Source organism: Ovis canadensis, chromosome 2 (assembly GCF_042477335.2).
Source record: "Ovis canadensis isolate MfBH-ARS-UI-01 breed Bighorn chromosome 2, ARS-UI_OviCan_v2, whole genome shotgun sequence".
Classification (NCBI taxonomy): Eukaryota; Metazoa; Chordata; class Mammalia; order Artiodactyla; family Bovidae; genus Ovis; species Ovis canadensis.
Genome location: NC_091246.1, coordinates 208,538,339 through 208,550,528, shown reverse-complemented (window position 1 = coordinate 208,550,528; position 12,190 = coordinate 208,538,339). Strand labels below are relative to the sequence as shown.

Here is a 12,190-nt window from a genome sequence, read left to right as displayed (position 1 = left end):
CAGGGGCCCATCTGAGGATCTCAGCAGGGGAGCTTGTGTGTTCTGCGTGGCCCAGGGCCATGAGATCCTTTTACCCTTCTGTACCTCACTCCTGAGTCTGATTCTCATCAGAGAGACTCTTGACCCAGCTTATCCTGTGCCTTTCCCAGCAGCCTTCATGGTGGAGGACAGGTGACTTTCCAAAGAGAAAGATCCCCAGCAGATAAAAATGACAGACGACTACTCTGCCAATGTTTGGATAGTCCTGTTTGGAAGAAGAAACTCTCCTGTTGCATGCTACTCATTTAGCAAGGGAGGGTGGATGGTTACAGATATTGAGAAAGATTGGCCTGGCAGCTCTGTGCCAAATGGTTTGGAGCAAGATCAGCAATGACGTCGGCCAGTGTGGAGTTAAGAGAGGGTGGAGGCATCTGTCCTGCTACGGTGACTCTGCCAGGGAAAGAGCACTCTCATTTTGCAATCCGTGGTTTCTTAATACTGACTCATTCAACCTGAGTAGGGAGACAGACGATGCCTTTATTTTCTGTCTCCAACTATTGCTGCCCCTTTTTTTTATTTTTACTTTTTTGTATCTTGAAAATCAGAAGGCATATTTTTTGCTACTTGTCTACCCAGTTATGTGAGACTGATTAAGTGTTTTTCACAGTTCCAGGGGTAGAGCTGGGAGCAGACTATTTTTTCATTTACATGAGAGAAAACCCACCCAGAGAACCCAGGCTCTGAAGGCAAATATATAAATGCTTCCTGTGTACCCAAGACCCCAGGGGAAGAATTAGGAGGGTTCATAGAGTCCAGATGAGTGTCAAGGATTACAGTTTCCCATTGTTATGGGCACCAGGGTTCTTACATGGAAAAGGGGGTGGAATTGTCTAAACAGAGAAAGAGAACAGCATCTCGCTCAGTGGGTCCAGCAGGTATAATGGGCATGAGTCACTGGGCATCGTGGGACCAGCTATTTCTGAAGGAGACAAAAAAGTAAAAAGTAGCTAACAAAAGTGGTTAACACTCTGCACTTGTGTAAAAACTGGATGGGATGGTGATACTAGAATAAGTTTTTGCCCTGCACACCTTTGCATATATTTTTTTAACTGTGTGGATATATTACTTATCCAAAAATTCTAGTTAAGTTTTAAGCTTTATCTTTTTATACCAAGGTTTATAGAGCTCAAGGAACTGGTTTTTAGGATGTAGCTTCAAATAAGTCTTTTTAAAAAAGTACTTATATCCACGCCATCCAGATTTTAGTGCATCAACTTACATGAATAATTTTTGTTCGGATCCCTCTGTTCTTGGTGCTTTATGGTTCTCAACCATGACAAATGAAAAATCCTTAGCCCTAATAGGCCAAATTTTTTAAAAAGTTATGTTTACCATCATTTAAAATGACACAAATGATAAAAACACATGCATTTCTCACATTCATATTAGATTACACAGTTAAGGATTTTATTTTCAAGAGCCAAAACATTTTTTCTTTATTACTTTCAACTTATTTCACCCTGGCTACACCCACTAAGTTCCCAGCTCTGCTGCTCCAGTGTGCAAGAGTCTTGCATCATTTATGCCCTGCACATGACCCTTCTGCTCCTGTCTCCTTTTTCTCTGTGCTCCTGTCCCACTTCCTCCCTTGGGCTCCTGTGGCCCAGTGGAGCCTCCCACCACTGTACAGGCCACATCCCAGTCCCTTCAATCAGACGTGCTCATGGCCTTCAACGACCCTCAGAATAGACTACATGCCCAATCTTTGCTTTCTTTCCCCCGCACTCTCATTTCAGCCTCCCCTCCTTCATTCACTCCAGGAGTCACTGCAGATGACTGGTGAGCCTGATGGTATGACTTCTGGTTGACAGAGCATCATTTTATCCTCTGACTTTTTGGTCAAATGAGGCCTAATTCACATGCTGGTTTCTCCTTCTCTGAAGGCCCCTAAAATGCAGGTAAGTGGAATTTGATGGATTCTGCATGTTTTAACTACAGCATAAAGGTGATTACAATTTAGGATTCTTTTGCTCCAAGTTGTTGTCATTGTAGTTCAGTCACCCAGTCGTGTCTGAATCTTTGCAACCCCATGGAGTGTAGCATACCAGGCCTCCCTGTCCCTCCCATCTCTGGAAGTTTGCCCAAGTTCATGTCCATTGCATCAGTGATGCCATCCAGTCATCTCATCCTCTGTCACCCTCCTCTCCTTCTGCCCTCAATCTTTCCCAGCATCAAGGACTTTTCCAAGGAGTCATCTGTTTGCATCAGATGAGCAAAATACTGGAGCTTCAGCTTCAGCATCAGTCCTTCCAATGAGTATTCATGGTTGATTTCTCTTAAGATTAATTGGTTTGATCTCCTTGCTGTCCAAGGGACTTTCAAGAGTCTTCTCTAGTACCACAGTTCGAAGGCATCAGTTCTTTGGCATTCTACCTTCTTTGTGGTCGAGCTCCAAGGCACCTACTTCTATATATGGAAAACTGAGCAATTAAGCATTTCTGAAACTGATAACAGAGTGGATACTTTTTCATAACCAAGTTAAAAAAAATAAAGGGTTTTGTGATAATATATTAAAAATGTTTTTACATTGCTTTTCCCTTCCAAATTCCAAAAGAATGTTAACCAGTTGCATAGCTGACCTACATGAGGAAAATATTCCTTTGCTGTTCAATGCACATACACAGACCCATAGCTACTCCACAGTAAAAACAAAATAATACAAAACCTTAAGGACTTTTATGGTGTTCTTACAACTGAATCAAACACATCTCTGGGAAAACTAATCACATGTTCTTCAGCTGAGAAGTATCTTTCATTGTAGAATTGTAACCTGGATTACTAGTTTAGTTAGATTGGATGGGTACACAAAGGGAAATTTTGCTTTCATAGCAATATTTACATGATTCTCTTCAGAAAAAATCAACCGTTATGCTCCTTGCTGTGACAAGTGCAGTGTTTGATTGGTGGCCTTTAGGCTAGAAAGTCTAAGTCAACAATTTGGAGGTAATGATTCATCTTTTTAATATAGTAAAATCTGAATAATATTTCTAAATTTTGTGTCTTCCACCCCCACACAACAATACACGAATATCAGTTTGGAGTCCAGTTAGCGTTAACAAACCATCTTTTCACTTGTGAAAAACTGAGACTCCTGGGAAAAAAGAAAAGATAATAATTATAAAGGGGTACAAATCTCAACTTTTGTATGTGGAGAGAACAATAAGTAGTTGACAAAATGAACTGTAAGCTTCACAAATTTGAATAATTTAGGGAGTTACTTATTCTCTCTTGCCCTCCATGTCTTCATTTATAAAATAAGAATCAGAGAGATCATATAAAATGAGATCAGAGGTTGGATTACTTATTTATTTTTGGCTGTGCTGGACCTTCATGGTGCTCTGGCTTTCTCTAGTTGCGGAAAGGTGGGGTTGCTCTCCAACTGTGCTGGGCTTCTCCCTGCAGCGGCTTCTCTTGCTGCGGAATACGGGCTCCAAGGCGGGAGGGCTTCCCAAGTTGCGGCTCCCGGGCTCAGCTCCCGTCATGACACACGGGCTCAGTTGGTCCAAAGCTGTGGGATCTTCACTGACCAGGGATGAAACTCATGTTCCCTGCATTGGCAGGCGGATTCTTTACCACTAAGCCATTAAGGAAATCCAGTTTTGACACACTTTTAGCAGAGATTTAAAATGTTACGGAGAATACACACACATATATGATTTTAGTGTGGAATAAATTTTAGTAAGGTCAATGTTCAGCACATAAAGCAAATACATAAGAAAGTTATGCTACTCTGAAGAGTGCAAAACTTTGAAATTGCAGGTAAAGGAAGATGGTTAAAGACTCAGGGACTTCCCTGGTGGGTCAGTGGCTGAGACTCCATGCTCCCAATGCAGGAGGCCCAGGATCGATCCCTGGTCAGGGAACTAGATCTTGAATGCCGCAACTAAAAGATTCTGCATGTTGCAGCTAAGACCCAGTGCAGCCAAATAAATAAATAAATAAACATTGAAAATATTGGATAAGATTTAAAAAGAAGCAATTATACTCCAATAAAGATTAATTTTTTAAGAAAGAGTTTAAAAAGGAAACTTGATTTACACACTTGTGCAATCCTAAGATATCACAGAACACAACTTGAAAAACCACTGGACTAGCTGATCTTGTCATTTTGAGTAATTCTCTTTCAGCTTATTGATCTTACCTTTAAGGCAATGACAGCAGTGTTATGCCACAGTGATCGACCAGGGTTTAAATGTCTTAGGATCATCTCTTGGAATCTAAGAAAGAAAGTAAATTAAATACTAAACATCATAATACCTTTGTAATATTTCACCAGGAAAATGATATCAAATCTGTAGGTTTTGAAAGATGTTTCTGATGGGAAGCAGCAGAAATTTCCTGGGGAATGGGATTGTACTATTCCTTTCAAATGACAACTCTGAAAAGATGGGGGGTCTGTGCTGTCAACTCTGCTAACCATTACACTGCTAATTAAGAGGGCACACTCTGGTGGCTCAGATGGGGAAGAATCTGCCTGCAAGCAGGAGACCTCAGTTGGATCCCTGGATTGAGAAGATCTCCTGGAGAAGGGAATGGCTCTCCACTCCAGTATTCTTGCCTGGAGCATTCTACGGACAGAAGAGCCAGGTTGGATACAGTCCATGTGGTCACAAAGAGTTGCACATGACTGAGCGATTGACACTTTGACTTTTTTGGATTATTTAACCTATCTTCTCTGCCTTTCAGATGTGAATACCCCAAAGAATTATAAATCCAACGAAAATCTTTGTGGGAGGAGGATGGGAAGGGCAAAGTGGTTAGGCTGAGAGTTGCTTGTAGTTTACAGACCCAGACTCCTCTACAGGGATCTGATAAGAGCCCTGTCTACATGCCTAGCCAAATGATTTGGCTCCAGTTAAACTTCGGCCCGTTTCTCTATTCTGGGCTAGAAGCCCCAATAATTTAGCCTTCTTCCTTCTGGTCTGCAGCTCCCATCTGCGGAATTCTCTCTGCTGAGTTTGCCCCAAAGCAGAATAAGCAGAATGTACATTCCCGCCTCCTCTGCAGTCATGTTTTTGTTTGAAGAGTTGACTTTTAGTTACAAAAGTGTTAAAAACATAAAAAAAACTTTCTGTAAATAGTGAAAAGTTATGAAAATTTCAGAGAGCTTATCTCCTGATATTTATTTCACACACACACAAAAAAACAACAACACACAAAAAGAGGACAGAAAACCACAAACAAAAACACAGCCCAGCTCCTAACTTGTCAGGATATCTTTACCAGTCCCATTCTTCCTGTTTGCTCTCAATCTGTATTGAAATGTAAATTAGAGGGCTAGTTTGCCCTCCTGAGAGGGACTTCCCCGATTCTCTAACCTAACTGTTGCACTAGGATTTACTTGGCTGTCTTATTTAGGGTCAGCCTGTTCCACCAGGACTGGGCTGGGTGCAGGACAAAGCTCCTCAGTCTCGTCTGAAGTAGATCCAGGTCAACTCTTCTGTTAAATTTTAGTCTCTCCAAAAACCGGTTTCCTATTCTTGTCACCAGACCTGGGTTCCTGGGGTACTCTTCTACTTTGGGACTCAGATCAATACTCATTCTCTTGCTACCCCAGCCTTCTTGGGTCTCACCCACTCCCTAGCTTCTTGAGCGAGGACCCAATTTCCCTTTTTCCCTCAAGGATCCCGGCTCTGGGATGTAAGCAGATCTTCACTGGCCTTTCATGATCTTCTCTTTCACTTCTCCCTTTAGGGCCATTATTCCCTTTCTGCCTCCTCCTCTTTCTCCCTGTTGGTTCTTGATAGCTATGATTAAAGCAATATATTGACTTTGGTGGTCAAGACTGATTCCACTTATAGCTAAACCTTCTGAAGTATATCTGTGCCCAGTCTCACTGGTTTCAGTGCTTAGTGTCATCAGTCCAGGATTGTTCATCATCCTCATTGTGCAGGAAAGGATGAATTCAGGAGGCCTCCATTGTCCAAACTCTGCACATTCCAAAGGAAGAGTTAGCCTTTGACCAACTCCTGGGAGTAACACCCTAGCCCTTGGAATATCCTGCCTTGTGAGAGTGCCTTTGTTTACCTGAGGTCTTAATAATATCACTAGACTTCTGGAAGGGCTGGACACTGAGTGACTAAGGTCAGCTTTGCGCACAACCTGTGCCTATGTGGCTGATCCCTAATAAAACTCCTGGACACCAAGGCTCAGCTGAGCTTCCCTGGCTGGCAATACTTCATGTATCTTCTTCTTCCACGTTGCTGCTGGGGAAAGTAGGTGGCTGTCTGTGTGACTCCACTGGAAGAAGACACCTGGAAGCCTCACCTGGTCTCTCCTGGACTTTGCCCCACGTGTCTTTGCCTTTGATGATGTTAATCTCTATCCTTTCACTGTAATAAGCCATTACCACAAATAACAGCTTTCTGAGTTCTGTGAGTCCATCACTGAGTCATCAAAACTGAAGATAGCCCTGAGGACTTCTGGCCCAGTCATCATTCCACACATCATCATCAGTGTATATTGACCATTTACTATTTGTGACAGCTGCTAAATGCTTTTCATGTGTTTTATTCAAACCTTTTAACAACGCTATAAGGAAAGTAGAGTTATTCTCTCCATGAACATTTCCTGCTATTTTATAAAGAAATTAAATTATCAGAGTGGCTAAATGCATCATCAAAAGTAGGGCTGGATGGCTGATTCATGTTGATGTATGGCAGAAATCAACACAATGTTGTAGAGCAATTACCCTTCAATTAAAAACAAATTTTGTTTTTCTTAAATTAGGGCTGGGATCACAACTCCAGTGCCTTTGACTCCAGGGCCATATCTTAATCACAAAGCTAAGAAGTTGTGTCATAACTCCTTTCCCTGACTGGATAAGATGGCTGCCTTTTTCCTTTTTCCCATTCTGCATCCCTTATTCCCTCTCTTAATCTGAGGGATGCCTCCAGTTTTGCCAGACTAAAGGAGCAACCTTCCAGAGACCAGGTAGGAGAATTTTTAGATGCAAAAATACATATTCACTAACAGTATCAGATCATCCCCTTCAGCAGTAAGAAAGGTCACTGTATGAAGTGTTACCAAGTGTTATCTCCCGGAACAAGCATGTTCAATGTGGAACCAGTTTCATCACAAAACCTCTTCCAAGACAGCATGAGAGGCAGGGAGGAGGAGGAGGTGGTGAAGAATGGGCCAGTTCATGCCTGTCTGAATGTGTGAAGGTGTGTGTGTGTGCCTGTCTGAATGTGTGAAAGTGTGTGTGTGTGTGCCTGTCTGAATGTGTGAAGGTGTGTGTGTGTGCGCCTGTCTGAATGTGTGAAGGTGTGTGTGTGTGCGCCTGTCTGAATGTGTGAAGGTGTGTGTGTGTGTGAAGGTGTGTGTGTGTGTGCCTGTCTGAATGTGTGAAGGTGTGTGTGTGTGTGAAGGTGTGTGTGTGTGCCTGTCTGAATGTGTGAAGATGTGTGTGCGTGTGTGTGTGCCTGTCTGAATATGTGAAGGTGTGTGTGTGTGAAGGTGTGTGTGTGCCTGTCTGAATGTGTGAAGGTGTGTGTGTGTGTGTGTGTGAAGGTGTGTGTGTGTGTGTGAAGGTGTGTGTGTGTGTGCGTGTGTGCGTCCCGCCTGTCTGCCTGCGTGTGTCTCTCATGGGAGCAGGACCACAGGCTCGGTGTTCTGGGGAAGCCGTTGCAGCAGCCCAAGTCGTGCGATCTGTATCTGTGCTCTGTATCACAGAATCCATGTGACTGAGGCATGACTGTGCTGCTTTAAGGTCCTGCCGATCATCTGCGGCTCAGTTTCCGGCAGAACAGGCTGGAGGCTGCATGTTTCCACGCGTTGCTGGAGTAGGTTCCAAAACCGTAAGGAAAGGGCATACAGGCTTATAAGACTGGCAGTGTATCTCCCCCTGCTCAGAGGAACTCAAGCCTGAGTGTGGGTAGGACATAGGGTTGAGGACTAGCATCTGGGGGCGAACCAGCTGAGAACAGTGCAGGTAAAGTAGGCTTGTCACAGCACAGGAAATGCTCACACGCCTTTCCTCTTTCACCGTCAGGAAGGGCTTCCTTTACTGAGCTAAACAGGTGGCACTTTCAATGTTGCCAGCTCTCACAGAGTGTGTACACCTAGAAATGCAAAAGCAGCAGGGAGGGAAAATGAGACATGGGTCCTAATGAGGTAGAGGCAGGACAGTAGGTGAAAGGAAGCTGCTTTAGGGTTTTTTTCCTAATTTTTTTCAAATCAAAGTATAAATTGATCTACAATATTTTATCAGTTTCACATGTATAACATAGTGATTCAACATTTTTCTAGATTATACTCCATTTAAAGTTATTACAGAATAGTGACTCTATTTCCCCGTACTGTACAATATATTCTTATTGCTTATTTATTTTATATTGGGTTGTTATTATGGGAAAACCCAAATGAACTTTTTGGCCAACCTAATACATAGTAGCATGTATCTTAAAAAAATTTTTTTTTGACTGTACCATACAGCATGTGGGATCTTTATTCCCTGACCAGGGATTGAACCCACACCTCCTGCATTTAGGATTGTGGAGTCTTAACCACTGGACCCCCAGGGAAGTCCAATAGTTTTTTTGTATCATTTAATCTTAATGCTCCTCCCTCCTGCCCTCTCCGAACTGGTTATGTTTTAGGTTTTCAAAGTGGGGAAGGTAAAGGTCTTCAGAAAAAAGACATTTGCCAACTTTATAGAATTACGGGGCAGGATGAATTCTAGAAAGCAGCATTTTTCTAATTTTTAAGATTGTGGATTCCTTCATGTCTCTGAATCATAAAGTTGTTTTTTTAATGAAATAATTGTTTTTAAGGAAAGTCCTAATTTGAAAGTGTTGATTAGGCATTTTCTGTATACCTTTAAAGGAAATACCCTCTTTTATTCCTTGTTGTATTTTAAACGACTTTACAAAATACATTTCCCAAGAATTACAATTTTCTCTCTCCCATCACTAAAAAGGAAAATTTTGTATAGGAGTGATATTTCTGATGGTATCTGTTTGAGCCAGGCTGCTCTGTTGAGGTCAGAGCAGAAACTAACACCAGCAACACTGTTCTGACCAGGAGGGAACCACCTGAGAAAGGGCCCCTGGTTAAGAGCAACAATTAACAACTGTAATCAAGGTAACCATACTGGTCATATAAAAGTTTTTTTGTCATACTGGTCAAAAAAATTTTTCATATGATTATTCAATTTGTAGAACTTTTTACAACAAAAATGCTCCAGGGACTTCCCTGGTGGTCCAGTGGTTAAGACTCCACGCTATCAATGCAGAGGGCATGGGTTTGATTCCTGGTCCAGGAACCAAGGTTCCTTTTGGCTGCTGGGTGCAGCCGAAAGATTTTAAAAAAAAGCTCCAGGCTTCTCACCAATGCCTGCTTCTCACTGATGCTTAAAGAGTTATCCATGAAAGTGGCTGCTAAGTGTTAAGGGCTGGTTTTTTTTTTTTTTTTTTCCTGCCCTCAGCAGGTCAGCTTGATTTAATGTGGAAAGTCTTTTTAAGCCTCTGGGAGAGGCATATTTTGAAAAAAGGTCCTTAGCAGTTATGGATATTTGGTGGAGACCAGAACTGTAATATTTACGTAGTGACTTGTATTCACACAGTGTTTTTACATGCATTATTTTACTTAATTCCAAAGGAAAAATACAGAATGTTTAACCATCATTTCTGTTGAAGAAGTAGCTATACACTGGTTTTTATTTACCTTGTGGTTATAAGAAAGTTATTAAAAGAAGAGATCTGGGACTTTCCAATGCTCATCTTCTAGTATACAGACCTTCTGACTGTCTCACCTTCTTACTTGTCAGAACAAATTGTCTTTTGACAAAAGTATTCACAGACGAAGTACAAAGAGTATCAGTATCTGTTTCTAAAAACGTTTGTTTTCATAGTACAGTGTTGTATGCCAGTGTGAGTCCTTACATATATCACAACTAAAAAGCTACATTGTAGTTGGAGCAAATGTATTGGGTTGTCCAAAAATTTCATTTGGTAACATCTCACAGAAAAACTGGAACAAACTTTTTGAAAAACCTGAAGAAACTTTTGGGCCACCTCAATAAATTCTAATGCAGGTTCACATTTGCTCTACTGTGCCAAAAAAACTGGTCAAGAGCCGAGCTATAAGAGTTCTGGAGGCCTGCCATGTGAATGAATGACAGCTGCTAAAGATCTGAAGCCGGAGACCTGCATTGTGATGGAGGCTAGTTGCTAGGAAACTGCGGACTGGATAAGAACTATTCAGGTTTCACCCAAAGATGGGAAGATAGAGTGGCTTGACCACATATTTCTTTTATCTCTCTGCCATGGAAAACAGCTTCTGCAGTCTGTCAGTTTTAAGTTTTTTGCTACTAGGGAGGCAAGATCAGAGACTTATGAAGAAGGCCATTTTGAGGGCTACTTTGAATCCATTGAATCTGCCCCAGGGCATTTGCACTGGCTATTCTCTGCCTGGAATACACCCTTACCAGCTTCATGCTTGTTCCTCCACTTCATTTAGGCCTCAGATCAAACATGAATACTCCAGAGAAAGCTTCTTTAATAATCTAAAATCATCTATCACATGCTAGCCGCCTACTCTTCTGTTTTGTGTCACAATATTTATCACCATCTGAAATTATATTGTGTATTTCTTGTTGACTGACTGGCTTTCCCAACAGAATGTAGGGTCCATTGGGCAGAAATTGACTATCAGTGTGTTTTTTAGTTCCCAGCAGTGCCTGGCTCATGGAAAGGGCTGAGTAAGTATGCTAGATGAATGAATGGATTGTAGGATGAATGATCAAAGCTGGGCCTCATTTCTTACCCCTTTCACTGTAAGAAAAGGTTAAGGCTAAGTTAGAAAAGTTTGTCCCGTTGACACTCAGGGATAACTCAGAGTTGGGCAAGCACTTATGCTGCTGCTGCTGCTAAGTCACTTCTGTCATGTCCGACTCTGTGCGACCCTATAGATGGCAGCCCATCAGGCTACCCCATCCCTGGGATTCTCCAGGCAAGAACACTGGAGTGGGTTGCCATTTCCTTCTCCAGTGCATGAAAGTGAAAAGTGAAAGGGAAGTCGCTCAGCTGTGTCCAACTCTTTGCGACCCCATGGACTGCAGCCTACCAGGCTCCTCCGTCCATGGGATTTTCCAGGCAAGAGTACTGGGGTGGGGTGCTGTTGCCTTCTCCAGGGCAAGCACTTAAACTTTACAGCAATCATTTTCTCCCTCTGCTATGCTGTAAATAGCTAGAGAGAAGATGCCTGTGAGTCTAGTTCACCACTATATTCCTGAACCAAACTATTCCACTATTCCCTGGAGAAGGGAAATATCATTTAATTTCTTGAATTTAAATAAGACATGAAAGGTGAGCAGGGGGATTAGCTGAGTGAGGAAAAGCAAGAAGATGATTCCAAGCAGCAGGAAGAGCTGGTGGAGGCCTCTGTCCTTGACATGTGGAACAGACAGATGAAAGCAAGTGTAGCTGGAGTGGAGAGACAAGGTGAGGTAGGGTACCTCGTGCGGCTGGAGAAGTGGGGGAGTGCTGGCCAGGTTCAACTCTGCAGGTTTATAGGCTTGGCAGGGCAACATAAACCATTTTATCTTTATCCTGAGTGATGGGAAATTTTTCACCTCGTGTACATGCTAGAAGGACATGATCATATTTGTCATGCCACACATCTCTGGTTGCAGTGGGTGTAGGGAGACCAGTTACAAGGCTGCTTTGACCCAGGCTAGAGAGATGGAACTTGGCCTTAGAGTCTCTAGAAAGTAAGCTTCTTGAAGGTAGAGATCACTCTCTGTTTGATTCACTGCTGTGTTCCCAGCACCTAGATTAATGCCAGGCACATATTAGATCCTCAATAAATGTTTAATGCATGAATGACATAGTGGTTAGACATGAAGTCACTAGAAATGGAGGAAAATAAACTGACCTCACGTATACTTGAATCAGTCAGAAGACAGCCCTTTTCAAATCCTTGACAAGCCTTGGGTGATCCAACGGTTTCTCTGTTCTAGCCTACAGACCAGTTATGAGGTCTGTAACTGGTCTGCACCCTAGAAACCTGCAGAGTCCAGGGTGCAAAGCACTGACTCATTAGAAAAGACCCTGATGCTGGGAAAGATTGAGGGCAAGAGGAGAAGGGAGCAACATAGGATGTGATGGTTGGATGGCATCTGATGGAAACTGACTCAGTGGACATGAGT

At 42.5% G+C, this 12,190-nt stretch overlaps 1 protein-coding gene across 1 annotated transcript in view; it reads right to left on the bottom strand.

Annotated features, from left to right (window-relative positions):
* Positions 1-1,427: 1,427 nt before the first annotated feature.
* Positions 1,428-12,190, bottom strand: part of LOC138434099 (aldehyde oxidase 2) — an 82,129-nt gene continuing 71,366 nt past the window's right edge. Inside the window, exons 35-36 of the mRNA XM_069577967.1 lie at positions 4,181-4,256; positions 1,428-3,587 (exon numbers count right to left, since the gene is read on the bottom strand). Coding sequence (XP_069434068.1) covers positions 4,203-4,256 — 54 coding nt within the window. The 3' untranslated portion in view covers positions 1,428-3,587; positions 4,181-4,202. The remainder of the gene's footprint in view (positions 3,588-4,180; positions 4,257-12,190) is intronic.